This window comes from Entelurus aequoreus, linkage group LG28 (genome assembly GCF_033978785.1).
Source record: "Entelurus aequoreus isolate RoL-2023_Sb linkage group LG28, RoL_Eaeq_v1.1, whole genome shotgun sequence".
Lineage (NCBI taxonomy): Eukaryota > Metazoa > Chordata > Actinopteri > Syngnathiformes > Syngnathidae > Entelurus > Entelurus aequoreus.
Genome location: NC_084758.1, coordinates 32282512 through 32307887, shown reverse-complemented (window position 1 = coordinate 32307887; position 25376 = coordinate 32282512). Strand labels below are relative to the sequence as shown.

The window sequence follows — 25376 nt, the reverse complement described above, 5'->3', positions numbered from 1 at the left end:
AGTTTTTAAGCCAAAATGCGTCCGTTCTCCCTTTTCTGTCTACACACACTGTCTGTTTGTATGTACTCTGTGATTGTGCGCTGCCAAACATGCTCCTCTGCTCGTAAACCAGCAATGTCACGACGTGACCTCAACACGAGCGGGGGGGAGTGGGGGACCGGTACGTTTCAGAGACGGTATAGTACCGAAAATGGTTCATTAGTATCACGGTACTATACCAATACCGGTATATCGTACAACCCTAGATTGTACTGGATCTCATTTTAAGTATTTGACTTTCTGTCTGTTTGGAAGTCAACAAGCAACTGACCCAGCTGCAGGTCTGTTCTTTAAGTAAATGCAGTTGATTTTACGTTCTGTACAGCAGCACTACGCCGTCTCCATGGAATCCCCGCAGCTGCGCACCAGACACGTGCACAGACATTGCTTAACAACGAGCTGGACTGTCTTGGATCCGTCCTTGTTTCTTCCCGCTGCGAGCCAGGACTACTACCTGGGGGAATGAACACGGGTCCTCTGCAAATGTTTGGGCCGTCAGAACCGCCGCACACTGATCAAAGGTGACAAGAGCTGTAAACACAAGGGCCAGCTTAAAGCTCTCGGGGCTGTTTCGCTCTCTCGTGGAACCAGAACTAAGTATTGTGCAATAGATGACTGTTACCTGACAATCGCTTATAGGGAACCATTAAACCCAAAGCAAACTATAAAACAAGAAGAAGCTTGCCTTGTTAGGTCTTTGTTGTAAATCCCCGTGTGGCATTACTGTCTTTTGTGGAAAAGGAATATGTTTGGATCTGCCTCGACCTCACTTAGACGTTACACAAAACCGTTCCAAAGTCAATTTTTTTGTACACGGATGACAAATGTGTGGGGCAACGAGTGCATTTCTCCTTCAAGTGGGATCGTATTTTTAAAGAGATGTTGTCATTTCTTAACAATCCACTCGAGGGGCTGCTCTGCTGGCTTGTGTCTTATTTGACACACCTTTCTGCTGTGGAACTGAATCTTTTCTTTGGCTGCACATCAAGCCGCCCTGTGCCGCGCTCTCCCTTCTGGAGGGATTTAACGCAGCCAGCAAATCTCACATTGAGGAGCTGTAAAACGTGGGAAAAAAATGAAAACAACTGCCACAGTTTATAACGTCGAATTAGTCATCCTACAGGCAAAAAATAGATGTGCAAACGACAGCGGATGTGAGGTCGGGCTCGGTGATGTAGAGGGGGCGAGTGAATGACATCGCACTGCCCACACAGGCAAAGTCTGAAGATGTCTAATCTCTCCTTATCTCTCATTAGAACTTTTTTTCAAATGTGATGCTCATTCACTCCTTTGACTGCAACTATTCGGAATCATAAAAGGTCTAAGCGAACCCAGAGGGATACACTTGATTACAGGTTCTAATTAGATCCAAATTCAAGAGCCGTATTAGAAAAATATACTGTGCCTTTGAAAAAGACGATAATGTTCAGTGTGCATCAGAGAGGTATGAACGTACAAACACAACAAAAGCGCATTGTTAAATGAATACCTCTCAGACAGTCAAAACAAAATCATTTTTCACAAAGCTATTAAGTCATCATAGGCTATTTATTGTGCCTTAAGCTATTGAACATGCTCAATTCTTTATGCATGTGTTGTGTAAGCATGTTCCAATCAGGGTGTTATGCTCATCTAGAAGTGATACAGATACACTACCGTTCAAAAGTTTGGGGTCACCCAAACAATTTTGTGGAATAGCCTTCATTTCTAAGAACAACAATAGACTGTCGAGTTTCAGATGAAAGTTCTCTTTTTCTGGCCATTTTGACCCCACAAATGTGATGCTCCAGAAACTCAATCTGCTCAAAGGAAGGTCAGTTTTGTAGCTTCTGTAACGAGCTAAACTATTTTCAGATGAGTGAACATGATTGCACAAGGGTTTTCTAATCATCAATTAGCCTTCTGAGCCAATGAGCAAACACATTGTACCTTTAGAACACTGGAGTGATAGTTGCTGGAAATGGGCCTATGTAGATATTGCACCAAAAAGCAGACATTTGCAGCTAGAATAGTCATTTACCACATTAGCAATGTATAGAGTGTACTTCTTTAAAGTTAAGACTAGTTTAAAGTTATCTTCATTGAAAAGTACAGTGCTTTTCCTTCAAAAATAAGGACATTTCAATGTGACCCCAAACTTTTGAACGGTAGTGTACCTATCACATGTATTGACTACAGTTTTTCAAATGGATTTATGGTGAGTGCAATTGACAACATAACATTATCAACACGATATTTAAACTATTTCCTTAACATACAATTGTTCGATCAAAACAAAGTTACTAGTACACAAAAACTAAACAAAAGCAAAAACTACCATTTGCTACTCTTTTGAATCTTTTGGTTTCGGTTAACAAAAACGACAAACAAATGATTTTAATTGATCATATGCTGGTACTGATACATGGATCGATCCGCCCTCCCCTTATGTGTACCGTAATTTCCCGGACCATAGGACGCACCGGATTATAAGGTGCACCGCCGATGAATGGTCTATTTTCGATCTTTTTTCGTTTATAAGGCGCACCGGATTATAGGGTAAAGGAGTCATATTGTTATAATTTTTTTCTAAATGTAAAAGACTTCCTTGTGGTCTACATAACATGTAATGGTGGTTATTTGCTCAAAATGTTGCATAAATTATGTTTTACAGATCGTCTTCAAGCCGCTTTCTGACAGTCGCTTCAGGATGCGCCGTTTTGTGGGCGGTCTTATTTACGTGCCTCCACTTGGACAGCGTCTTCTCCCCGTCATCTTTGTTGTAGCGGTGTAGCGTGCAAGGACGGGAGTGGAAGAAGTGTTAAAAGATGGAGCTAACTGTCTTAGTGACATTCAGACTTTACTTCAATCAATGACGGAGCAGCATCTCCTCATCAGCTGAAAATGTGTCCCGTGAAAAACCGTCCGACCGGAACTCTCTAATAACTAAAGTTTCTTGGGTGAATAATTTAAACTCACTACACCGGTATGTTTTAGCACTTTCATGGTGAGTTTACTGACAGATATAAGTAAGAACTTTACACTACTTTATATTAGAAATGGCAACAGCGGAGGATGAATGTCACATAACAAGAAGATAGAGAAGAAGAAGCTTATCGACTACAAAGGCGGACCCGCGCAATTTTTCAGGAAGTATGCAGATCCCAAATACAGATCAGCAGGTACCAGAAGGTAAGAAAAGTTGCTTTTGCATAATATTGTGAAACAAAACACCAGATAATATGTCTTACCTTATACACACACGATAATAATACTCCTATGTTGAAGCACAGTACAATCCATCAAGCGGTGCAGCTTCATAGCTTACCAAAGTCCTACTAAAATATTTTGATATATTTTTGAGTGCCGTGTGTAATGTTCTATATTTTCAATGGAACATATAAAATCTTGGTGTTGTTTACTTGAGTCATATTGCAGTCTACACCTATCTCTTGTGTGTGACTGCCATTATATTGCAGTCTACACATTAAAACCTTTGTTTGCACGTACAACACTTAAGACCTTCAGTATATCAGTATGTGGAATTAAATGATGGAATGGATTAAGCAAAGCAATCAAACAATGTACTAATATGATCCACTTCAAGAAACTATTCAAACTTAAAGTGTTTACAAAGTACAAAGAAGAAGAACCATGACAAACATTCTCAATTTATTTCATCAATCCATTCATTCATTCTTAAAGTAATCTTACTTATCTCATCATATGAAATATGACTTACTTCACCAATTATTATTATTAAATTCTTACTATTATTTATTTATTTATTTTTATTGTGATTACTTATGGAGTTTATTGTGAAAAAATTGTGAACAGGAAGTGAACAAAAAGTTTTGCAACTGTTATGTAAAGAAAAGGGGTAGGATTAAATAAGCTCTGCTTCTTCCTACTCCTTTTTGAACATGTTGAAAAGAGAAACTGGAAATTGTGATGTATCATGTTGTATGCTTGCATGTTCCAAATAAACTCATACTCCACTCAACTCAACTCAACACATATCTCTTATGTTTGACTGCCATCTACTGGTCACATTCATCATTTCACCATGTACCAAATAAAATAGCTTCGAGGTGGGTAAGCAAAACCGGAATTATTCCTTACATTAGGCGCACCGGGTTATAAGGCACACTGTCGAGTTTTGAGGAAAAAAATATATTTTAGGTGCGCCTTATAGTCCGGAAAATACGCTACTCTTGGCCGTAATAATGCAAGATAGGTACAACACTTATCCTCTCTTTCGACACTTGTTAATTTACTTGTTCATTTCTTATTAATAACTGCTTACTTTCTACTGCAACGGGATTCCATCTGCACTTCTTAAACTTTACTAAGCACTTATTTTTTGTGTTGTTTGGAGCTATTTTTAACAGCTAGCTTAGCGATTAGCATGCCTGCTTCTGCTTGCTTTTACTGGATGTGTAATATGTTTAGCCTTGTCCTCCAGTGATAATGGTACGTAAGATACTAAGAAATGCAGTTTATTTGTCGTGATGATTATTAACCTAGGGGAGCAGTAAATACAGTGTCAGCCAGAGGGGATTGGCTGTTGTGATGGGCATTGGAATGCTTTAATCGGCATCGGTTGATCCCATACCATCCATACATCCATTTCCTACCGCCTGTCCCTTTCGGAGTCGCCTTTTCAACAAAATTGTACGGTTAACACTAGAAGTCCCAGCATTTTTCTGTCTACCTAGAAGACCCAGAGAGGGGTCATTTGGCCCGACGCTTTTCCCGAATACACTAATCACTCATTTTGTTATGGTAATGGGGCTGTTAGGGGCAGTTTGTCTAGGTAGACAGAAAAATTATACATGTGGGAAATGCCGAAAGGAGCAATGGCAGTGCCAGGATTGTGAGTGACTGCTCAAATGTATGTCAGTCACGTTTACATGGACATGGTTTTTCATTCTTTGTAAATATGCTTTTTTCTTTGTAAATTTTTTTTTTTAAACTATTTTTGGCACACAAAAATAACAATTGCTTCTGCAACAACCCTCCACACCAAAACTGGGAAAACAGTTGCTTTTTCATTCTTTGTAAATATGTTTTGTTTTGTATTTTTTTTAACAATAAATGTCAGAGTGTTGATCCCTTCATTCTGTTGATCCTTGCAAAAACACACACAACCTACCTCAGAACTAAAGCTTGAGCTGTAAGGTCCCCTCCCCCACACAGGCTCAAGTGGCCCCCTGCCGTGTGCCACTAACAGCCACATTTTCATAACAAAAGGAGTGTCCACAGGGGGGACTAGGGGTCAAATGACCCTCTTGTGTGTTGTCTAGGTAAAAATGTCAATTGACCCTTCTCTGGGACTTCGCGTGTTAACCGGCACATCTCTGTTATTGTGTATGTTGTGACCCCTTTCAAATGATGGCTAATGGCATGTCCAGTGCAGAATGTTGGTGGTATGGATTCCACATGCATATAGTATATTAATGGTAGGATAAGTTATTTTCGAGATCCAAAGTCGCCCATGTCACGTCCTTGAGTCCTGTCGCTTCATTAACTTTCCAGCTGGGCTGCCTTATTGTTTTTGGAAATAAAGTCATCACATAAGCGACGGTATGTTTGGCCGTAAACTTATGCAATAAACCCTTTTTATAGCCTCGATTGGTGTAAATAATAATTGTCAAGGTGCCAGGATGAAGTGGAGTAAATTCTCACCATAGTGGTCTCTTGGATGGAGCCAAAGCTGTTGATGAAAATGTTCACTCGGTCTTCCACTGGTATTCCTGTGTGAGGAAAAAAAAAAAAAAAAGGTTTACTGTAGATTCCAGACTATAAACCGCTACTTTTTTCCTACGCTTTTGACCCTGCGGCTTACAAAATGGTGCGGCTAATTAATGGATTTTTCTTCGCTGACGGCCACATTGCAAATAGACTTTAAAAAAACACACAAAAACAAGTAAATACACTGAATAGGTGTGTTATTAGATTAGGTGACCACAGATGTTGCGCTAGCTGTTCAAAGTCGGGACCCGGCCGGGGTGGACCACTCATCTGTGCATCAGTTCGGGACGTCTCTGCGCTGCTGACCTGTCTCCACTCAAGATGGTCTCCTGCTTGCCCCACTATGGACTGGACTCTCACTATTATCTTAGATCCACTATGGACTGGACTCTCACACTATTATGTTAGATCCACTATGGACTGGACTCTCACACTATTATGTTAGATCCACTATGGACTGGACTCTCACTATTATCTTAGATCCACTATGGACTGGACTCTCACACTATTATGTTAGATCCACTATGGACTGGACTCTCACAGTATTATGTTAGATCTACTATGGACTGGACTCTCACAATATTATGTTAGATCCACTATGGACTGGACTGTCACACTATGAACTAGGTCCACTATGGACTGGACTCTCACAATATTAACTAGATCCACTATGGACTGGACTCTCACACTATTATGTTAGATCCACTATGGACTGGACTCTCACTATTATGTTAGATCCACTATGGACTGGACTCTCACACTATTATGTTAGATCCACTATGGACTGGACTCTCACTATTATGTTAGATCCACTATGGACTGGACTCTCACACTATTATGTTAGATCCACTATGGACTGGACTCTCACAGTATTATGTTAGATCCACTATGGACTGGACTCTCACAATATTATGTTAGATCCACTATGGACTGGACTGTCACACTATGAACTAGGTCCACTATGGACTGGACTCTCACAATATTAACTAGATCCACTATGGACTGGACTCTCACACTATTATGTTAGATCCACTATGGACTGGACTCTCACTATTATGTTAGATCCACTATGGACTGGACTCTCACACTATTATGTTAGATCCACTATGGACTGGACTCTCACTATTATGTTAGATCCACTATGGACTGGACTCTCACTATTATGTTAGATCCACTATGGACTGGACTCTCACAGTATTATGTTAGATCCACTATGGACTGGACTCTCACAATATTATGTTAGATCCACTATGGACTGGACTGTCACACTATGAACTAGGTCCACTATGGACTGGACTCTCACAATATTAACTAGATCCACTATGGACTGGACTCTCACTATTATGTTAGATCCACTATGGACTGGACTCTCACACTATTATGTTAGATCCACTATGGACTGGACTCTCACTATTATGTTAGATCCACTATGGACTGGACTCTCACTATTATGTTAGATCCACTATGGACTGGACTCTCACACTATTATGTTAGATCCACTATGGACTGGACTCTCACAGTATTATGTTAGATCCACTATGGACTGGACTCTCACAATATTATGTTAGATCCACTATGGACTGGACTGTCACACTATGAACTAGGTCCACTATGGACTGGACTCTCACAATATTAACTAGATCCACTATGGACTGGACTCTCACACAATTAACTAGATCCACTATGGACTGGACTCTCACACTATTATGTTAGATCCACTATGTTCTGGACTCTCTCACTATTAACTAGATCCACATCCGCGACAGTATGTGACGTATGTAAGAAGGTGCGCTTGTTTTATGTCTCTGTGAGAAGGAGAGACAAGAAAGAGTGAGAAAAGCTTGTAGTGCAATGCCTGCAGCTAAAAGCAACTGCGTGAGAACGTATACTTGAATACTCACGAAATAGTCCTTTTCTCATCGCACGGAGACAAACCCACGATATATCGAGTACATTCCATATATCGCCCAGCCCTAGCTGAATGGTCGATGACTTGTGGACAATTACTTCCTTTTGCTTCTCCAAACATAGATTGGCAGTCCTGTTTTTTTTAATAACAGCACTATCATGTGGAGTATTTTTCAGACATAAAAGTACAGGCAACACAGAAGGGTGCACGTTTTAGAAAAATGTTCAGGCTTTTGTGTGCAGCGGTTCAGAACTGGAAGACTAGTATATTGTTTGATGCAGGATTCTTTTGACTACTAGCTTGCTTAGAAAATATAATGTGGTTGTGTGGAATACTACTGTAGTGCAACTAATTCATTTTCTATGCTTAAAAAAAAACCTTGCACTGGTCGATAAAAGCAAGGAGGTTTTTTTTAAGCTTTGGCCAAATAAATGGACAGCTGAGGAGATCGTGACACGCTGCTAATGGATGACTTTTCAGGTCACTCCGGAATTGAGAGCAGATGTTTTGCTTGCGGACCGGTCGATTGCGCTCGCGGCACACGGAGCTTAATGATGGCTCTGCCAAGGGCGCAAGGATGGACGCTATTTAATGTGAAGATCGACCTGAGGAGTGTCGAGGACATCAGTCAGGTGCTCGCCAGTTCTTTTGGGACCTTCGTGACTGGAGGCTTGTGATTTGTTGTACTGTACCCTGTGTAAACTGCAAAGACTGACTATTAAGCATAATTTGTCATTGAATCACATGACAAGATTGGGTTTAAGAAAGTGTTATTTCCCCACTGCAATCTGGTGAGCTAAATCTTTACATTTTTACTCGATGATTGCATGTGTGGATCTGAGGCATCTGAGTGTATTAAAGGAAAGATCAAGCTCTCCCAGATGCCCGCTCTGACCTAAGATTGCAGGGATGAGTCCAAAAGAAGACATATGTATCAGAGTATCCGTTGTGAAATTAGCATGACACTAGTGATCAAACGGTCTTCATAAAGGCGAGACAGACGGGGATGAAGAGGGAATTCGGACTTACCTTTGAAGTTGGGTCGTATTCTGGGATCATAGGTGATCAGTAACCTGTTCAAGATGTTACTGGTGGAATTGGCAGGGACTCGGGCCAGATCCTCAGATGACAGCTGCCTACAAACAAAGGAGAGCCGAGTGAAGGCCGTCACATCGGTAGGTCACATTCCTGGCAAATGAGCGGTACAGCACAGGCACAACACGCTCATGACTCCGCTCTGATTCAATTAAGGACCCCTGGAGAACCACCGCTGGTTTGTTCCATTCGTGTCTGGAACTGGACCACCCAAACATTCAAGAATGAACATGTGGAACAAAGCCCAGCTCAAAGGTCTGTGTGGGGGAACCTGCTAGAACACGGCAATAACACATTCAAGAAGGCCAACATTAACTTATGAACCATTTCTGTAAGCTTTTGTGTAAGTTTTCTGTTAGCTAAATATGCCTAATAACAATAACAATATGCCTAATTACAGTTGTAGCGTTATAATGCTAACCAGGCTAAGGGCAAACAAGAATTACAGCTGATTGTCAGACCCCATTGATCTTTTCATCATCATGCTCCATGAACCAAAAGTAGCCTTCCAACTGACAGTAAAACATTCACAAATGTGACACCCATTCCATTAACAACAATAAACGGTAATAATGATAACCGCGGTAAAACTCTTGATGATTAGTACTACCGTTGTTTAAATTTAAATGATCGAGAAACCTTGATTGATCGCCGCATTTTAATAAACTCACGGACAGACTGGCGATAGCTTGCTAGCTTAAATGCTGACAGGAAAACAGGAGACATTAACGACATAAACTTATATAAACTCAATGTCTGAGCAACTTCAATTGTGCACATTCAACATACAAGCTGTGCTCTCTTAGATTAGAGTGATTGACACACACAAAGGTGTTTTTATGGTGCTTTCTAGGACCGCTGAACAGAGTAGGACACCACAAAGCCCGCCAAAACACTTATCAGTGGGTGTATTTAAAAAAAATCAAAAGTGTGTGTGTAAGTACTTTTTGAGCACATCCAACAATACGGCGATAATAATGCTCCCGTTATATTTTTGGTCAAAATAACTGATATGAAATGTTCATATCGTTAACATCCCTAGCCCGCAAAACCCTAACCCATTTTTGACAGAGACATTTTGGGGCAATGTGTTCGAAGCAGAGGACGTTTACTGCCAAAACTGTTTAATGTATATATTAATGATATGTTTAATACATCCAAAGTACTGAAATGTATACTATTTGCAGACGACACAAATATATTCTACAGTAGTGATGACTATAATGAGTTTATAAATACAGTAAACACAGAACTAAACATAGTAAAACAATATAATATTATCCTTGAATATAAATAAAAAGAAGGTAGTGATGTTTGGAAATCGCAACATAAAGTCTGAACAGAAAATAAGTATTGATGGTACCCAAATTGAAATCGTAAACGAGAATAAATCTTCTGGAGTAATAATTGATAGTAAACTATCGTGGAAACCTCATGTCAGACACATTAAAACAAAAATCTCCAAAAGCCTTTCAATTATAAACAAAGCAAAACTATACCTCAATGAAAATGCACTCCGTACTCTATACTGCACCTTGGTACTGCCATACCTTACATACTGTGTTGAATACTTATTTGTACTCTATACTGCACCTTGGTACTGCCATACCTTACATACTGTGTTGAATACTTCTTTGTACTCTATACTGCACCTTGGTACTCCCATACCTTACATATTATGTTGAAGTGTGGGGGAATACTTACCACAACACAATGAATCCTCTGATCATGTTACAGAAAAGAGCAGTGCGGATCATTCACAACGTTGGTTATTTAGAACATACTCATAAACTGTTTATGCAATCAAAGTAGCTCAAATTTGATGACCTTGTTGAATATAATACATTAATAATCTTATATAAAGCATTTAACAAATTATTGCCACCTAATCTACGTTTTTTTATAAGACGAGTGCAGGCTCATAACTTGAGAGGCTTTGGATATTTCTCATTGCCGAGAGCTCAAACCACTCGCGGGGCGGTATAGCTCGGTTGGTAGAGTGGCCGTGCCAGCAACTTGAGGGTTCCAGGTTCGATCCCGCTTCCGCCATTCTAGTCACTGCCGTTGTGTCCTTGGGCAAGACACTTCACCCACCTGCTCCCAGTGCCACCCATACTGCTTTAAATGTAACTTAGATATTGGGTTTCACTATGTAAAAGCGCTTTGAGTCACTAGAGAAAAGCGCTATATAAATATAATAAATATAATTCACTTCACTTCACTCGTAAACGTTTTTATGTGTCTGTATGCGGAGTAAAACTAAGTTTTTGTGTGTCTGTATGTAGAGTAAAACTATGGAACAAACTGGACTTACAACACAAGCAATGTCAAACTATTAATGGATTCAAACTATTATACAAACATGGGGTCTGGTTCAAATATAGAGATGAGGGTCTTTAATTTGACCTGTTGTTGAACTCTGTCTCAAAGTGTTAACATGTGCTCAATGTTTCCTTACCATTATTGCTATGTTGTCTATTACCATTGTTGCTATGTTGTCTATTACCATTGTTGGTATATTCTATCTTCATACATTGTTGATACAAATTATTGTTACAATGTAATAACTAGTTATCTGTGGTAATGCCACTATGACACAACATTTGTATTATAATCCTTAATCAAAGTAACAGTGAAACTCAATGTAATAATCACTGAATGGAGAACTGGGGGTGGGATTAAATAAATGATCTTATCCCCACTCCCTTCCAGGCAAAACTGGACAATCATGCATTACATACTGTACATTACCTTTTGCACAATATTAATTTATATTACTATGTGTTGTCAACTTCTTACTTTTTTTTAATGTCATTGCCTGAAATAAATAAATAAATGAAAAAGAAAAGAAAAATGACGTAAAAAGGAAGGCTTTACATTGTATTTGGGTCAAGGGGGAGGAGCCGCAGCCACGCTTTAGTGTGTACCTCTTGCTTGGCCCCGGTATAAACCCTTTGCTTGCCTAACAGAATTGCTATTGGCGACATCCAATGGACACATGTAGAACAGCAGTTTATTTCAAAACATTTTAACTCATTTTAGCAAACTCGCTGGCGGAATAAAACCTATTTGCGGGTCTTAGCCGGCCCGCGGGTCGTAAGTTTGACACCCCTGGTCTAAAATGTCGAGTATAAGCGCTCTGATACAAGCAGTCCTGCAGCATGTTTTGCAAAGCAGTCAGCTGAAATCTAAATGTCCTCCAATAAGTTTTTTTCTTCTATTTCAGTCAAGTCACTTACCAAAAGTAAGCTTGATAAGCTTCTAGGATCTAGAAGCTACACGACAGCTAAGCACACAATAGCACACAAGCTAGGGATACATTCTGTACAGTGTCCTACCTTAAACAACGTTGCAGGGTAAGACAACATTTGTCAATGAAAAAAGTCATTAAAAAAGTAATAGATATCTGACTGTTTTAATTGGTTTTACCCTTTAAAAATGGTTTTTAATCATATTTATTTTTTATATTGTATCTGTATTGGTTTTCTATTCATTTATTCTTTGTTTTTATTCAGTCATTGGTGTAGCATAATATTGTTTTTAATATTGTTTTTAGCATGGCTGTGCAGCACTTTGGAAACATTCTTGTTGTGTAAATGTGCTATATAAATAAAGTGGATTGGATTGGATTAGATAATTATAGTTACTTACAGATTGGCAGAAGCATATTACAGCATCCAACAAGAAACGTGAATGAATAATTGTGGACACCAAAGGTTTGCACGTACTAAAACACCTGCAAACCTAATAGCACAAACAAAGCTGATCTACTAAAATTGAGCACAGTGAATCGCATCTGTTAAGTGAGCAGAATAGGGAGCACAATCCGTTTAGAGTGTCTTCATTAATATGCAAAATATATGCTGATCATCAGAACGCCCACAGTATGGGAAGAAAATATGCAAATATATTAGACAATCCCACAATGTGATCACTGTTTTGTGAGTACTGTTATGCATTTGTTAGTCGGAAAAGTATGCGCCAACTGACAGTTACACAGACGGCTGCGAGAAAGGAGGTGCTCGTGCTGCAAAGAGAGAGAATCCTCATATATTTGGACTGTCAAAAATAAAAATATTAAATATATTCAGCAATATCGTTGTATAATTGTATATCTGCATGCAGTGTGACTTAAAGGTGCTGTTTGCAACTTCCTCACAAAAACATTTTTCAAAGCATAACAATATATATTTTTGAGGTGTGCCAACTTTTTTAAAAATTTTGTAGTGGTTTTAGCGACTTCCTTGTTCGTTTACGGAATCCGGTCAACTTCCTTTGCTTTCACTTTATCGAAGTGTGCATGCAAGTGACGTGAAAGCCACATTGGGGGCCACGTACACACTGGGACCACAATGGGTACTGTGCGCGTTTATACTGAAGTCTGATAAAGATCACATTTTGCTTGCAGTGTAAACAGTCAGCCACTTTGGCCTGCAGTGTAAATCTAGTCTAATTGTACAGGCTATGTTATAGATTGCACATGTTGTTTGACATCAGGCCGTAGGTGATGCCAAAAAACAATTATCACGCCACTTTGACTTAAAGACAGCATATGTCTATTCCCCATGGTTAATAATAGATACATTATATTCCCATAGGGTTCAATATGATATGGGTCCACCTTTTGCAGCTATTACAGCTTCAACTCTTCTGGGAAGGCTGTCCACAAGGTTGCGGAATGTGTTTATAGGAATTTTCCACCATTTTCCAAAAGCGCATTGGTGAGGTCACATTTGGTGGAGAAGGCCTGGCTCTCAGTCTCCGTTCTAATTCATCTCAAAGGTGTTCTATCGGGTTCAGGTCAGGACTCTGTGCAGGCCAGTCCAGTTCATCCACACCAGACTCTGTCATCCATGTCTTTAGGGACCTTGCTTTGTGCACTGGTGCACAGTCATGTTGGAAGAGGAAGGGGCCCCGCTCCAAACTGTTCCCACAAGTTTGGGAGCATGAAATTGTCCAAAATGTTTTGGTATCCTGGAGCATTCAAAGTTCCTTTCACTGGAACTAAAGGGCCAAGCCCAACTCCTGAAAAACAACCCCACACCATAATGCCTCCTCCACCAAATTTCACACTCACAATGCTGTCTGAAATGTAGCGTTCTCCTGGCAACCTCCAAACCCAGACTGGTCCATCAGATTGCCAGATGGAAAAGTGTGATTCATAATTCCAGAGAAGGCGTCTCCACTGCTCTAGAGTCCAGTGGCGACGTGCTTTACACCACTGCATCCCACGCTTTGCATTGGACTTGGTGATGTATGCCTTAGATGCAGCTGCTCGGCCATGGAAACCCATTCCATGAAGCTCTCTGCGTACTGTACGTGGGCTAAATTGGAAGGTCACATGAAGTGTGGAGTTCTGTAGCAACTGACTGTGCAGAAAGTCTTTGCACTATGCTGACCCCTCTCTGTCAGTTTACGTGGCCTACCACTTGGTGGCTGAGTTGCTGTTGTTCCCAAACTCTTACATTTTATTATAATAAAGCCAACAGTTGATTTTGGAATATTTAGGAGTGATGAAATTTCAGAACTGGATTAGTTGCACAGGTGGCATCCTATGACAGTTCCACGCTGGAAATCACTGAGAGCGGCCCATTCTTTCACAAATGTTTGTAGAAACAGTCTCCATGCCTAAGTGCTTGTTCTCTGTTTGGCTAATTTCACTTCATCAAACCTTTTCTAACATTCTACACAACAAAAATAATTTTAAAAAGTGTATACCTCGTGCTGATATCATATTGAATCAATATCGGTATTGGCCAACACGCAAGGTTCAAATATGGGTATCGTACTGGAACAACCCGACTAAAATGTTTCCTGATTAACATGATCCATGAGTCGCATTGATTTGATAGATTGAAACACAGCACATCTTTTCCCACTTAAGCCTGCTGAAAAACTGTTTTTTGGGTTGTGTTTTTTTTTTTTTTTTTTGCAAAAAGATAGCAAGTGTAACATGAAGCGTGAGGATGTTTGGATGTGGCGGAGGCGGAGAGGCAGAGCACGTCTGGCAGGAGACAAGAGAAGAAAAAGCCTTCCCTGTGGGTGGTGATGAAACCTCCTGCCAAAGAATTTCCCCTTCTCAAAGCACTTTACATATCATTATAAGAACGTTATCCTGCACTGAGGACCGGTTTGAGCGCTCCGCAGGAATGTTGCGCAGTGTGTGTGTGTTTGCTGCGCGGCTGCCATGATCAAAGTGAAACATAATTCCCATCCGATAAACCTCTTTTTCCCCCCCTTTGCCTCTCTCTTCCAACAAGCACTGCAGCTAAACTGCAACCGAGTGGCTCCTTGCGTCCACAAAGCACTTCTGAAACATGTCAGACATTTCCAACACCAGCACTACGTTTGTTATTTTTCTCTTTTGTCCTTAGACATTTGATACCATTTAAGGAAGCGGTGAAGGCAGTGTTCCAATATACTGTGTATACAGTATATATCGACTCTATGGGCCTGTCAGGGCATTGATGTTCATTTAGCTTTGGGAAATGTATTGGCCGCTTTAGTCCATCAAACAAAGTCTGGACAACTCTACCGACTCATCTGTTAGACTCACACTTCATTACAGCCAGCTAAGGAATGTGCTCTGTGGGCGCCAACTTGCACTGATGTTAAAAGCGCCACCTTAATGGAAATGATCTACAGTAGAGTCATGGTTGGGACTAAGGTTGTACGGTGTACCGGTATTAGTATGGTACCGCGATACTAATGAATCATATTCGGTACTATATCGCCTCTAAAAAGTACCGGTCCCCCACACCCCCGCGCCGCCGTCGTCGTCACGTCGTGTCATTGCTGGTTTACGAGCAGAGGAGCATGTTCGGCAGCGCACAATCACAGAGTACTTACAAGCAGACACAGTGTGTAGACAGAAAAGGGAGAACGGACGCATTTTGGCTTAACAAGTAAAGATAAAGGTGAAGTTATAACACTGAAACGCACTAGGAAGAGGCATACTTGCCAACCTTGAGACCTCCAATATCGGGAGGTGGGGGGGGGGCTTGGTCGGGGGTCGGGGGGCATGGTTGGGGCGGGGGCGTGGTTAAGAGGAGAGTATATTTACAGCTAGAATTCACCAACTCAAGTATTTCATATATATATATATATATACATATATATATATATATATATATATAAATACTTGACTTTCAGTGAATTCTAGCTGTATATATATATATATATATATATATATATATATATATATATATATATATATATATATATATATATATATATATATATATATATATATATATATATATATGTGACGGTCCACAACTGTATGTGGCAAAATGCAGCTCCACACTGCTGTCGCTTCAACATATCACTGGCACCAGGTGGATTATGAACTTATTTTATTACAGTGTCCTGCAACACAGTGCAAATTGTGAGACTGTGAGTCCACTTGGGTCACGGGATTATCAATTGGAAGGCGTCACAGTTCTGAGCACTTCCCGCAGGTAAAGTACATACCACTTCTCGCCAGCAACAGGCGCTGTTGCAACACTTCATTCATAATTTAATCACGCATAATGAACGTCTGTTTCTACACCGTTACACACACATATATATATATATATATATATATATATATATATATATATATATATATATATATATATATATATATATATATATATATATATATATATATATATATATATATATATATATATATATATATATATATATATATATATATATATATATATATATATATATATATATATATATATATATATATTGCTGTGTGGCACGCACAAAAGTGCTTTCATCAAATGCACGAGAGTGTGGAATCTTCCATCTCTCCCTAGCATGGCCCAAAACCGGTCAATCCTTGCTTCCTGGGGAAGATCTTCCCTGGCAAGCAATTGGTACTCCAGTACTTGTACCCGGAGGCTGGTCAGGTCCAATCGCAGCTGCGGTAGACTTTTCTTTTTTTGGGGCGTGGCCTCCAGCTCCGGCTGAATACCGGGAGTTTGTCGGGAGAAAATGTCTGTCGGGAGGTTGTCGGGAGAGGCGCTGAATATCGGGATTCTCCCGCTAAAAACGGGAGGGTTGGCAAGTATGGGAAGAGGTGCTTTAAGACATGGCTAGCTAGCTAGCGGCTAAAGTTAATCCGCAGTCTGCAGTGTTGTAGCTACTTCTAAATCACTAATCCTCGCCTCCATGGCGACAAATAAAGTACGTTTCTTACAAGTGTCACTGCAGGACGAGGAATAGATAAACATGCTACACTACACACGGTAGCTCACCGGCGTCACCGCTAATGACGCAGTTCATGAATGTAAACAGATGCCATGGGTGGATCTACACCTGACATCCACTGTGATGATCTCGTCCATAATTTTTTTAAGTACCACTGATAGTCACACACACACTAGGTGTGGTGAAATTACCCTCTGCATTTGACCCATCCCCTTGTTCCACCCTCTTGGAGGTGAGGGGAGCAGTGAGCAGCAGTGGTGGCTGCGCTCGGGAATCATTTTGGTGATTTGACCCCCAATTCCAACCCTGGGTCCCAGTTTTATAGTCTTTGGTATGACTCGGCCGGGGTTTGAACTCACAACCTACCAATCTCAGGGCGGACACTCTAACCACAAGGCCACTGAGCAGGTTATAGTATATACTAATATACTAATACTACTATGATTACATCGATATTTTTTAGCATCACAAAATCTTCTTTCGTTTTCTTAAAATGTATATTATGTTTATAAACTCATGAGGACTTTGAATATGATCTATGTATGATCCTGTAACGACTTGGTATCGGATCGATACCTAAATTTGTGGTATCATCCAAAACTAATGTAAAGCATCCAAACAACAGAAGAATAAGTGATTATTACATTTTAACAAAAATGTAGATAGAACATGTTAAAAGAGAAAGTAAGCAGATATTAACAGTAAATGAACAAGTAGATTAACAATCAATTTTCTACCACTTGTCCTTATTAATTTTGACAAAATAATAGAATGGAAAATGACACAATATGTTACTGCATATGTCAGCAGACTAATTAGGAGCCTTTGTTTGTTTACTTACTACTAAAAGACAAGTTGTCTAGTATGTTCACTATTTTATTTAAGGACTTAACTGCAATAAGAAACATATGTTTAATGTACCCTAAGATTTTTGGGTAAAATAAAGCCAATAATGCAATTTTTTGTGGTCCCCTTTATTTAGAAAAGTATTGAAAAGTACCGAAAAGTATCTAAATACATTTTAGTACCGGAACCGGTACCAAAATATTGGTATCGGGACAACACTAGTTGGCATATACGCTGCATCGTTGTCACAGTATTGCAGTTTTTTAATGAACTATTAAATTAAGTACGCAAACGTAACTGCGGCCCGTTAGAAATGGTGTGTGATCGGTGAATTACTCTGTTGCCAGCCAGAAATGCCAAAGACAGAAGCAGTAGGAATGGAAGTAGAGTTTTAGAGCGATTTGGAACGTATACCTAAATGATACATAAATAAACCATAAGTAACTCACAACATTCTAGGGATGTAACAATAAAAATGTCATATCACAGTTAATGTGAGCAAAATTATCATTATTATTGCGGTATTGTTGGATGTGCTCAAAATGTTAAAAGTTAAACACACTGAAATCTTTTAACAACATTGCATTTTTTTTTTTAAACTAACTGAAATAAATACTGTAGACACACAATATATTTTCTTGGCAAAAGAAACATCCATTATTGTTCTGGCTTTTTAAGAGAACGTTTGTATATGTTTATTGTCTTCCAGTTTGAATTTGTAAACGTTTTATTGATGAAGACTGATAAAATGTTATTGATGAAGACAAATTGAGTGTTCACTTGGCTTCATTTCTGGTTTATCTGACATCACGTGAGTTCACTTCCTGTGTTTGTGTTAATAAAGTTGTTCAAATAAAAACATCTTTGCTTGATGGATTGTCAGCGCATTAAACATACAAGTATTATTACGGTGTGTGTATAAGGTAAGACAATATCTCGCGTTTTGTTTCGCAAACTTTTCAACTTTTCTGACCTTCTGGTACCTGCTGATCTGTATTTGGGATCTGCATAAATTCTGAAAAATTGTGTGCCTTTGTATTCCGTGTCGATAAGCGTCCTCTTTTTCTGTATCTTCTTGTTATGGGACATTCATCCCCCACTGTTGCCATTTCTAATATAAAGTAGTGTAAAGTTCTTACTTATATCTGTAAGTAAACTCGCCATGAAAGCGCTAAAACATACCGGTGTAGTGAGTTTACATTATTCACCCAAGGAACTTTAGTTATTAGAGAGTTGCGGTCGGACCGTTTTTCACGGGACACATTTCTGGTGGTGTTGTTTCCGGATGAGGAGATGCTGCTCCGTTATTGATTTAAATAAAGTCTAAATGTCATTAAAACGGCGCATCCGGAAGCGACTGTCAGAAAGCGGCTTGAAGATGATGTGTAAAACATCATCTATGCAACATTTTGACCAAAGAACCACCATTACATGTTATTTAGACCACAAGGAAGTGTTTTCAATTTAGAAAAAAATAATAATGATAATATGACTCCTTTAATGCGCCCTATAATCCGGTCCGCTTTATATATGAAAAAAAATAGACCATTCATTGGCCCCTTATAATCCGGTGCGCCCTATGGTTTGGAAAATACGGTACTATGTTATTTGTTTTAAAATGAAGAGTTTGTGCAACAGGCTTCCGTAGTTAGTCAGCACGCACACACAGTTTGGTGAATATATCCCTGTAATTACAAATACACTTGCTATCTCATGTCAATTTTGTTACGTTAAAATATCAATTGACAAACATTTATACAGGTTTGCACAGCTAATATTCTTTAGCCTGTAATTGCGCTGGTCCATTGCATCAGATAACATACACAAGGCGCGGGAGGCAACCTTCATCCGGTTTAATTGCAGTGTTTCCCACACATTCATTTATTTGTGGCGGCCCGCCACGAAAGAATTAAGGCCGCCACAAACTTTTTTTTTTTATTATTATTTTTTATTTTATTTTATTTTTTTTATTATTTATTTTTTTGTCCTGTCCAGCTTCTCAGGCAAATCATATAGTTGATGTAGATGCCCATATCGGCTGTTCAGATTTACTTTACAAAAGAGAAGTGTAGGATCAAGATTTTTGGAGCTCTTTGTTCAGTGGATCAGATGTTTGATGAAGCTTTGTGTCTATCTACCACCACTACTGTTATCTGCTTATTTGTTACTGACTGTGGCAGGACACCTCTGCCTCTGTTTCACTTTATGTTGCTGGTAAATAATATGTTTGTAGTAGTAGGCTAAAGTTCAATTATTTAGTATGCACTAATTAAAGGGGCAGAGCTTTAAGAGACATTTTAGCTTTTATATTTTTGTAAGATATATTTTTTGTAAGAACCACAATTAATAAATATATTTCAGTGAATAACTTATTGTTCAAATCTGTATATAAATATGTACATAAAGTGTTGTAATTATATTGTAAAATGGATGGATTGATGGACGTTTAAAACAAAACTGTTATTATTAATTAGTAAGTATCCATTTTTTGAGCCTTTTTAGAGAAAATCATATCATTGTAGTAAATTATGCAAATTACTCGATGGTGTCATTGTGACCACGCCCATAGCCACGCCCCCACCGCCCGGGGTATTTTGGCAGTTTATGGGAAACACTGAATTGTATTGCTTTTTTTTGTATTGTTGATTTAACATGATTCCTACATGTAAGTGCACTTCATATGTATAATAATATACTTTCCTTTGTTTGCTTAGTTTACTTATTTGGCAAACTAAATTCCAACATTCAGGGAGGGCATAATAATATATGTCAATAAACCAGGGGTGTACAAAGTGTACATTGTAGTAATAAAATAAACCACAACAATTAAAAACCAACACAATACAATATATATTTTAATAATAATTACTAATAACACATATTTAAATATATGTATGAAATTTGTCGAGCCTTTTTAAAGAAAAGATATGCATCATTGCAGATTATGCAAATGATGTGATGTCGCCATATTGACACCACCCTGGCCACGTCCCATCCGCCACAAGTATACACTGCCGTTCAAAAGTTTGGGGTCACATTGAAATGTCCTTATTTTTGAAGGAAAAGCACTGTACTTTTCAATGAAGATAACTTTAAACTAGTCTTAACTTTAAAGAAATACACTCTATACATTGCTAATGTGGTAAATGACTATTCTAGCTGCAAATGTCTGGTTTTTGGTGCAATATCTACATAAGTATATAGAGGCCCATTTCCAGCAACTATCACTCCAGTGTTCTAATGGTACAATGTGTTTGCTCATTGGCTCAGAAGGCTAATTGATGATTAGAAAACCCTTGTGCAATCATGTTCACACATCTGAAAACACTTTAGCTCGTTACAGAAGCTACAAAACTGACCTTCCTTTGAGCAGATTGAGTTTCTGGAGCATCACATTTGTGGGGTCTATTAAACGCTCAAAATGGCCAGAAAAAGAGAACTTTCATCTGAAACTCGACAGTCTATTCTTGTTCTTAGAAATTAAGGCTGAAACAAAAAATTGTTTGGGTGACCCCAAACTTTTGAACGGTAGTGTACGTGAGAAATACGGTACTAACAGTCGAGTTTTACAGCGATTATCATTATTATATGTATGGTTACCTCCCTACAGTGTAGCCCTAAAACATGAAACATGTTCATCGTTGGAATAATCAGTCCACCTCTCATTTGCATGGACCTGTGATATTTTACTGTCCCAGAACATGTGTCTTTAAAAAACAGCTATGAGTACAATGCACCCAACATACAATAAGTTGGGAACGTCGGGAAATTTCCATTACCACGAAAACAATAACAAATTCTGCTGCTGTGTACTTACGATGGGCAATAAACCTGCTGCCCCTTCTTTTTCCCCTTCTTGGTGCCCTTTTCTTTGGCAGATGCTCCCTGGAGGCAGACACAGAGGAGCACCAGGAAGAAGAATAGCCTCTTGATGCCCATCCTGGAGCGAGTGGAGCCTGGGGCGTGAAAAAATAAATAAAAACAACAATTCAAAGGGATGTTCTAGGGCCAGAAATCAAGATGTTTTGCAAGTCATAAACTTTAGTGTCGCACATGAGCTGGGATGTATACCGTGTACCGGTATTTTTTGGTACCGGTTTCTAATTGGGTCTGTCTAGACTAATGATAATGCTATCAGTATTGGTTTCATCCAGCTGATCGTTGTAATTATGACACGCGGTCACATTCAGTTCGAGTGCCGCTACTGAGCACGGGTAGATGATAATCAGCTTGGAATAATCACAAATAAGGAAGCAACACCACACAAAAGTTTGTAACACAACAATATTTCCTTCTAGTGTCAGGTTCAAACACTGATGACATCTATTAAACAGACAAGAAGCAAGGAATCATACAGAGACAGAGTTCAATTTGGCTCAATGAGGAGAGACGTTTTGGGCTGTACTCTTAGTTACAGATCCAACCTACGCTCTAAGGTCCAGACCCACGTGCTCCTATTTTTATTTGGGAGGTCCCTGGTTACATCACTGAAGCTGCTTCTGAAGGAAGGGGGGTAATTTCAGCAGCCCCAGTTGGACACAATATATGATTATTCAGAATTTCAAATGTGCTGACACTTGTGATATCGCCCTGTCTCTGCTTTGTCTGCAGCACAGTACTCGATGTTCTGGACAAAAACACTGATACAAGTCGACTCGCAATTTTGGATTTGCAAGTTGTCCCTTTGCACAGACAGAAAAGTACAACTTCAGCACAATTGATAATGGGTTGTACTTGTATAGCGCTGTTCTACCTTCAAGGTACTCAAAGCGCTTTGACAGTATTTCCACATTCACCCATTCACACACACATTCACACACTGATAATAACTATAGCAACGGCCTTTAAGCATAAGAGTTGTGTGATAACTTACACATAATTATTCTAACACCTAGTCCCCAAAGTCACGCACGATAAGTAAGCGTTAGTGTCAGTTTGAAGTGACTGCCACTACGGCTCTTCATCAACCCACCCGTCCTCTAAACGATCCACTAATCCACAGGCCAATATCAATCCACTCAAAAAAGTGAATAATTTAAATGATTACTTGGTTTTTTAATTTATAAAATGCACACACGACACATACTTGTATAAGTCAGTGGCTGTCAACACTGGCTTCCGGCTCGTCACTCAAATAGGTCCATGTACAACATAAACACAAATAACAATTCCTATTGTTACAAAATACACACCCACCTAAAATGCCAATTAATTGTACTGACTTATATTATATAATTGTTGTAAGATACCATGTTAAAGGTTTGTGAATGAACATGAATACTATACATTACTATTATTTTACTTTATTATGTTATTACTAATATTTTAAATGGATATAGTGAGTGTAATTGTAATGAATAGAAACACAGTGTGTGGTCAATACAAAGTGATGACATAACAATTGCATTACACCTTGCGGTGCAAACACAGTTGAAATGTTTAAGACCTAAAAATATATAAATATAAAATACTTCCCTGCTGTGAGATGTTACATGATGTTGCTTGTGCACAACCCTATGTGCTAGTAAAAATGCTAGTAAAAAATGCATTGTTTCACATCTTTATTTACGCAAATTACATAAAAGTATCAATAAGAGTACTGATGAATACCGGTATCGATAAGGAATATCTATATTGGTATCAGTATCGATTAAATCCTAACGATGAGCTCACCAACAAATAGCAAATAAGTGTGAGAAATAAAAATGTGTATTTTCAACACAAAGCCTGGACTATGATGCTACATCACCTACGCTCATCCCCCTCCAAGCCCTCCTGCTAGCTTGACCTTGACTTTTCCAACATTTTTTTTGTCCCCAACAATATTTGCATTATTATTAGATTATATTCAGCTCCCAAACCCTCCCTATCGCTCATTAATTGCCACTGTTCCCTCGCGATGAAGGAAGCTAACAAGTTAAATGCATCAAAAGACAATATACTGTAGGTTTAAGCCCTAAATATGCCTCACTCTCTTGTTAAGAACATTTTCAATAATAAAATGTACAGGTACTCAACACTTATGAATGATAGCGAAAGATAATGGATACAACAGATAATATTTGTGTTACGGCCTTTTCTTCATGGTGGTTGCCAGGGTGGGCTACAACCACTTGATGGTGATCAAACGTGTTAGTGATGTGCGGATCGATACTGGCAACACCAGATATGTATGCTTTAATATCGACTCTCAAAGCAAAATATCAATACTTTTGCTATTTTAGTTACTTGAGATAAGGTCTATTATTAACAGGAACACCGTGTAAAGTAACTCGACCATTGAGATCTTGTCTAAATAAAATGCTATTAGTGGGAACTACCGTAATTTCCGGACTATAAGCCGCACCAGCTAAATTTAGGGGAAAATACAGATTGCTCCATATATAAGCCGCACCCGACTATAAGCCGCAGGGTTTTGATGTGTAATTAGCGTAGTATATAGGGGTTCCTGCTACCACGGAGGGGATTGTCGGGACAGAGATGACTGTTTGGGAACGCAAAGCGTCCCATTTATTAACAATAAATCTTTCAATCATTCAATCAAACTTTCACATCTTTGACATGGCGAACAGCATTCGTGCAGAGTACAAATAATACAACGGTGCAAAGTAATACAAAGTGCTCGCCTGTACGTTATCAAAATAACCAGCCTACCGGTATATGAAAAGTCAGTCTTTAATCATTGTGTCATCGTCTTCCTCCTGCGTACTAAAACCACCGAAATCCTCTTCGTCGGTGTCTGAGAAGAACAGGCCGTAAATAAGCCGCACCCTTGTATAAGCCGCAGGGACCAGAACGAGGGGAAAAAGTAGCGGCTTATAGTCCGGAAATTACGGTACTTTTTCTTCCGCCCAGGTAAGTATGTAATGTGCTCGATCATTCAGTCTGTCAGTCTGTGTTGAAACTATATATACTTACAGCATATGGCACTATACTAAAATAACATGGGCAAAAAAGCCTCGATTTATTCAGGTAAGGTTTCCTAAATAATTGATTATCTGGGTCTGTGATTCTTAAACTGTGGTACGCCAAAGAAGTCTGTAAATATATACTGTATATGGAGTATCATTGTTGATGTTTGTGCATTGTGGCCAAAAATATTAAATATACCTGTATATAAAAACTCACTGCCTTGTTTTTAATGAATACTTAGGTCTACTACACTACTTCTCTTTAGGTCATTATGGTGATACTTGGAGGGCCAAGTGTTTTCTGAGGTGGTACTTGGTGGAAAAAAGTTGAAGCAACCACTGATCTCGGTGTCAATAAATTATACACAGCAATTGCAATAAAATCGCCATTGTTAAACTGTATTTGTTTAAGAAAATGACTGGCAATTAAAATGAGTCACTCAGTATTATAAAACAGCAAGTGTACGTATCATTGTATTGTAGGCTATTTGGAGACACTTCATACAGAGAGAATAAATAATATTCAATGCAGAATAACCCTATTGTTTGTTTCGCTCTACCATTTTATACCATTTGAAGATCATTCCTCAAGAGCAGCAACAATTAAAATGCACTACTTTTTAAATCTTACCTGA

General features: G+C 39.0%; 1 protein-coding gene across 3 annotated transcripts in view; it reads right to left on the bottom strand.

Annotated features, from left to right (window-relative positions):
• The window catches only part of LOC133645141 (glycine receptor subunit beta-like), a 99373-nt gene that overhangs the window by 53489 nt on the left and 20508 nt on the right, over positions 1 to 25376 (bottom strand). For all 3 annotated transcript variants that reach the window (XM_062039983.1, XM_062039984.1, XM_062039985.1), the window contains exons 2-4: positions 21648 to 21786; positions 8711 to 8817; positions 5707 to 5774 (exon numbers count right to left, since the gene is read on the bottom strand). In XM_062039983.1, coding sequence (XP_061895967.1) covers positions 5707 to 5774; positions 8711 to 8817; positions 21648 to 21786 — 314 coding nt within the window. The remainder of the gene's footprint in view (positions 1 to 5706; positions 5775 to 8710; positions 8818 to 21647; positions 21787 to 25376) is intronic.